This window comes from Vigna umbellata, chromosome 11 (genome assembly GCF_029865625.1).
Source record: "Vigna umbellata cultivar VRB3 chromosome 11, Vumbellata_1.0, whole genome shotgun sequence".
NCBI classification, from domain to species: Eukaryota; Viridiplantae; Streptophyta; class Magnoliopsida; order Fabales; family Fabaceae; genus Vigna; species Vigna umbellata.
Window position 1 is genome coordinate 2,477,659 of NC_142175.1, and position 5,852 is coordinate 2,483,510.

Below are 5,852 nucleotides of genomic sequence, written 5' to 3' on the forward strand. Positions count from 1 at the left end.
TATAAAAAAAGAAAACAACAAGAAATGAGATCTAAAACAAGATGATCAAGTGGGCTAAAATATTTTGTTACTAATTTGAACAATAATTTATTATCTTAGCCGTTGAAACTGCTCTTTTTGAGGGTGTTTATGGCATTACCTCAGTCACTGCAATTCTCACTGATCAGAACAATGTCTCAGTCCCTCTGATTTTCGAAATACTATGTCATCACCACCAAGAATCGAATCAGAATTTGGAACAATCGGTGAATTGAGTTTTCATCCCTCTAATCTCTAGCTTTCTCCGTTGTGTATAGAAAGAGAAAAAAAGACAGCCTCAAAAAGCAACACGAGCATTATTACACAGTACTTGCTTGGTTGCTTCACACTTTCACAGTCTGCTTTTTCTTTTGGCTAGATATTATAAAAACAAAAACACCCTCTTCACCATATATATACATACATACTTATATTATATATATATATATATATATATATATATATATATATATCTGATTGAATAGTTACGAAAAGGATCTTTTATATAGTTCATTCCGAGTCTCTGAACCAAAAACAAAAACCACCAACTTTGTAACTCTGCAGAGTTTTCTCTTCTCTCCCTTCTGCTTTGGCAGACTCTAAGGGATTTTGCTTTGCAATTTTGTGTGTGTCAATTGGTGGCGGCTTTATAACGGTGGCTATTATTGTGCAGAGTTTTCATTTTTTGGCAAGCTCCATAGGGTATGGTCAGATTCTGAAGCTCTAAATTTTCTTACATTTAAAGTTTGGTTTAAGTTTTTCTCTGCCACAACCTATGAATAAGAGATCCATAGTCATCATCACTACCCATCACTGGCAGCGAACTAAGCACAATTGAGAACAAAGAAAAAGTAGGGGAAAAAAAGAAAAAAAATAAAAGGTTACTAAGAGCCAAGGCATTCAGAAGAAGGAGGATCTGTCATCTGAATTTTCTTCCTTCAAGCTTTAGGAGAAAGAGACATCTCGACCAAGGTTACTAGAAAGCGATTATTATTATTATTATTATAATTAGTATTATTATTATTGGATTTTCTTCGGCTTTTGCTCTCTTATTAGTGAGTAAAACGTATGTACACAGTTTGTGCCCACTTGTTTTTCTTTTTTTGTTTCCTTTTCTCTCTTGCCCGCATCTCTTTTGTTTTGGATTTGTGTGGGGGAGAAACCTGAAGTTCGTTCTATTTTTGTTATTATTTTTTATTTGGAATTCTGCAAAGGAATTTTCAGTTATGTGGATCTGGGCACTTTCTTGGCTTTCGTTTTCTGGGGCTGCGTTTTATATCATGATTTTTGTCTCATTTAGTGTCCTTTTATGTATTTCAGATCTAGACACTGGTTTTGTGGATAAGGGAGACAATGTTGTCTCAGAAGCAAGCAGAGGAAGCAATAGTCACAAACCTCAACGAGACAGAACATGAAGTGGGAAGCACAAGGGAAGAAGAGAGGGAGCAAGACCACTCCATGTTCAGTCTCAAGAGCATCCTTTGGCATGGCGGTTCTGTCTGGGATGCATGGTTCAGCTGTGCCTCAAATCAAGTAAATCACTCCGTCCATTAGACCCTTGAAAAAAGAACCTTTTGGTCCATGTTTAACCCACAAATTTTCCATTTTATAGGTGGCTCAAGTGCTCTTGACACTCCCATACTCCTTCTCTCAACTTGGCATGCTATCAGGCATCTTGTTTCAGGTGTTCTATGGAATTATCGGAAGCTGGACTGCTTATCTAATCAGTGTCCTCTACGTTGAGTACCGCACCAGAAAGGAAAAGGAAAACGTCAACTTCAAGAACCATGTCATTCAGGTTCGTCTCTTGTGTTGCCTTCACGATTTCTCTTTCCATCTCCACTGCTTCCTAATCTGTATAAAGAGAAACAACGGTGACTAAATAGAATTGCACTGTTCTGGATTGCAGTGGTTCGAAGTCCTTGACGGGTTACTTGGTCCATATTGGAAAGCAGTGGGGCTAGCCTTCAACTGTACTTTCCTCCTCTTTGGATCTGTGATACAGCTTATAGCATGTGCAAGGTAACACCTTTGCTTCGATTTTTAAAGCAACTAGAACTGATATAAAGTGGGTCTAAACTTTTCCTCTATTTACGACATTGTTTTCTTTTTTCTTTTCTGATACAAACAGTAACATCTATTACATAAATGACAAATTGGATAAACGAACTTGGACTTATATTTTTGGAGCTTGCTGTGCCACCACTGTGTTCATACCTTCCTTCCACAATTACCGAATCTGGTCATTTTTGGGTCTTGGAATGACCACTTACACGGCTTGGTACCTTGCTGTGGCAGCTATCCTTCATGGCCAGGTGATATAATTCACCAAATCACTTTTCATCACACACACTTCCATTCAAACGACCATAACAATTGCTCAATTTTTATCTTACATGGTATACTCAACACTTGCAAATCATGTTTATAGGTGGAAAATGTTAAACACTCGGGTCCAGCAAAGCTAGTGCTATACTTCACTGGAGCCACTAACATACTCTACACCTTTGGCGGACATGCTGTGACTGTGTAAGTCTACCTTTTTTCATCACCATCATCACGATCTACCTTCTGTCTTCTTTCCCTCGTTTATCTCTGTTTTTTCGCACTGCTTCTCTTTGCAGCTTTTGCCGGTTATCTTGGTTTTCGAGATCTCTGGCCAAAAACAAAAGATCATGCAAAATCTGCTTTCTATGGTCTTTTTTTCTTTGGCTTCGAAAGTGTTACTACCTCTGCCCCTCCTTATCTCTAGGAAGATTCCGCAATTAAATGGCCATTATTTCCAAATTCTGATTGAATGAATGTATGCAATTTCTCAATTAATTAAAATTTTAATAATGAAAAATTACAATTTTGTTGGGTCTTGTTGGTCGGTTCCTACATCACAAAATTCTAGTCGTAGTAAGTTCTTCACAAAGTATGTTTTTTAATTTTTAATTTTAAAATCACACCTTTTATAACTTTCAATGTCGTCTCATGATTTGTATATCATGGAAGATTTGATGATGTAATTTTTATTTAACACTTTAAAAACCTATTAATATCATTATCCGAAGCCAGATTATATTATTAATGAAAGTCTCCATTTTTAGAAATTTGAGTGTGGAATTTAGTTGTGATTATATATATTTATGGTAGATCTTCTGTTGATAAAGTGATAATGGTGACAAATGTTGCAGAGAGATTATGCATGCCATGTGGAAGCCCCAAAAGTTCAAGTACATCTACCTGCTGGCCACTTTGTACGTTTTCACACTAACGATTCCCTCCGCCGTCGCCGTCTATTGGGCTTTTGGTGATATGCTTCTTAACCACTCCAACGCCTTCTCTCTCCTTCCCCCGTCTGGCTTCCGTGATGCCGCCGTCATCCTCATGCTCATTCACCAGGTAACTCAGTTCATGAACAATTTTATTTTTATTTTAAAAAATAATAATAAATAACAAGTAAAACAAAACAACTAGGCTCGTAACAAACAAGTGACCCTAACATCAACTTCTGGATTGGATTTAAGCATGTTAAAATTACTGTATTTTGACGATAAAAAAACATTAAAATAATTATTTATTTAAGAAATTGATAGGATAAATTTATTAAATAAGTAAAAAATTTAAATAAATAGATTACACAAACACATACACAATATGTATTTATTTATTTCATTAAATAAATACTTCCTTCAAGTAAACACAAGCAAACTTATTCACTTATAAATCATGTTTTTCTGTAAAAAAGAATCTTCTTGTTGATGTCATTTTTAATAAATTTAATATATAAAGATAATTTTAGTAGCAACATAATTTATACGCCGACATATGAAAGCAAAAAAAAAAAAATTATTAAATTTTGTTTTACATGTGAATGCAGTTCATCACATTTGGGTTTGCGTGCACTCCATTGTATTTTGTGTGGGAGAAGGTGATTGGGATGCATGACACAAAGAGCATCTGTTTGAGAGCTCTTGCACGATTGCCGGTGGTGATACCGATATGGTTTTTGGCTATAATCTTTCCTTTCTTTGGTCCCATAAATTCAGCTGTTGGATCTCTGCTCGTTAGTTTCACTGTCTACATCATCCCTTCCTTAGCCCATATGCTCACTTACAGAAAAGCCACTGCCAGACAGGTAAATCTTCAAACATCTTAACTATCTCTTTGCCTGCCCCCTCCCCCACCACCGTCTCTTCTTCCATAACCATCTATTTAATGTCAAATTTTCATTAACATTCCAAATATTCATTCTTTTTCTTCCTATCATTAACAGCATTTATTTTTTTATCAGTATACGAAAAATTAAAATTCGTTCATATTTATAATTTTAATATATTTTTTATTAAATTTTTTGAAAATAAATGATATAAATGTTAATATTTACACATTGTAAATAAAAATTTAGTTAATAAAACCATATTTAATTATAAAAATTAAATCTACAACCTTATTATTGTTATTGCTATATATAAAAAGTAAAAGATGAAAACATCTAGAAAGAGAGTGGGGTGGGAGGAGTGGTACGTAGCAACAAATGTACAAATGCATTTAAGGCTTGGATTTGGAAATTATACGAGAAGTATGGAAGCTGGTGGTGGGTCATTTTCGTACAGTTGTTTACTATAGTTTGATTATGTACTGTCCTATACACCTTGCTGTGGAATTCACTCATCTCTGTCCCTGATAACTAAAATTATAGGAAGACGATTATTTATAAATTTAATTTTTGCAAAGTGAAAGTATGCGTAAGTACTATAAATTATCGATGCCAAAATTAGGCATTGATATTTAAATTTTTTTTTTATTTTTTTAAATGAAGAATAAATATTTTTACTTAAGCTTCATTTAGAGGGGAGTTCATAAGAGGATTTAGAATCATGTTTATGAAAATGAGGAAAGTGACAAAAGTCCCTATGGGTTTGGACATGGGAATTGGGGGGCCTCCCTAAGATATCTTAGTTTATCTTCGTACTATATTTGAAAATCTTGTTAAATCTCCTCGTTTGCATTATTGTTGGCCCCTTTTTGGGATTTTTGAGAGTGTTACAACAATGGTAGTGTGGGGGCACCATAACAAATATCTAAGTTTTTCACCCTAATTTTGCAGAATGCTGCAGAGAAGCCTCCTTTCTTCATGCCAAGTTGGACTGCAATGTATGTATTGAATGCATTCATTGTTGTATGGGTTTTTGTTGTTGGATTTGGGCTTGGAGGATGGGCCAGCATGACAAACTTTATAAGGCAAATTGATACATTTGGGCTTTTTGCTAAGTGCTACCAGTGCCCTCAAGCAACACCACATGTTGTGGCAGCACCACCCCCTCATGCTCATCATTAAAGCAAAAGCTTATTCATTCACCACAACATGGTAGAGTTCGGCAACAATCACATTTTCCTCAATACTTTGTATTATACAGGGGGGAAAATGTTGAACATATACTTCCCCCTTTCTATGATGTGTGTGCTGGCTGGGTTTTACATTGTTTTTGTCCTTTTTCTTTGTTATATAGTATTTTGTCCCTCCCTTCTTGTAAGATTAGTTGATTAAAACTAGTGTGTCAAATGTTATGATTCCTTTCCTATGAAATGCACAGGCTAATTAAATTAAAATTAAACACTATGCTTTGGTATCTTTCTTTTACATTTTTTCCTCTTAGGTTTAAGACTTTGTTTTCCATTGCCTTTTATGCTCATAGATTGCAATCTCATTATTAGATTTCATGTGTCTGGAATATTCCTTCGGAACAAGAGTAATGTTTACAATATTTTTTATCTAAAAAAGGTAACATTGCTTGAGTTCAGAATGGTTCTAATAGACTATAATGTTACATATGTAAACAAATATA

At 34.8% G+C, this 5,852-nt stretch overlaps 1 protein-coding gene across 4 annotated transcripts; it reads left to right on the forward strand.

Annotated features, from left to right (window-relative positions):
- Window positions 1-522: 522 nt before the first annotated feature.
- On the forward strand, window positions 523-5,647 carry LOC124847170 (auxin transporter-like protein 4). 4 transcript variants are annotated; one of them, XM_088101662.1, is made up of 10 exons: window positions 523-720; window positions 839-990; window positions 1,339-1,551; window positions 1,631-1,816; window positions 1,928-2,040; window positions 2,150-2,333; window positions 2,450-2,547; window positions 3,198-3,405; window positions 3,884-4,141; window positions 5,114-5,647. In XM_088101662.1, the coding sequence occupies exons 3-10, from the start codon at window positions 1,372-1,374 to the stop codon at window positions 5,342-5,344; spliced, it is 1,458 nt and encodes a 485-aa protein (XP_087957788.1). In that variant the 5' UTR covers window positions 523-720; window positions 839-990; window positions 1,339-1,371; the 3' UTR covers window positions 5,345-5,647. The 4 variants fall into 4 exon arrangements, with proteins under 4 accessions (XP_087957788.1, XP_047180548.1, XP_047180549.1 ...); XM_047324592.2 differs by having other exon boundaries at window positions 523-990; XM_047324593.2 differs by lacking the exon at window positions 839-990.
- Window positions 5,648-5,852: the final 205 nt, after the last annotated feature.

What these genes read in the sequence shown, in the direction of transcription:
- LOC124847170 (XM_047324592.2), top strand. Translation starts at nt 1,372, where the DNA reads ATGTTGTCTCAGAAGCAAGCAGAGGAAGCAATAGTCACAAACCTCAAC. An exon ending in TCAAGAACCATGTCATTCAG is followed by an intron (nt 1,817 to 1,927) that starts GTTCGTCTCTTG and finishes TCTGGATTGCAG; the next exon opens with TGGTTCGAAGTCCTTGACGG. An exon ending in GGCGGACATGCTGTGACTGT is followed by an intron (nt 2,548 to 3,197) that starts GTAAGTCTACCT and finishes CAAATGTTGCAG; the next exon opens with AGAGATTATGCATGCCATGT.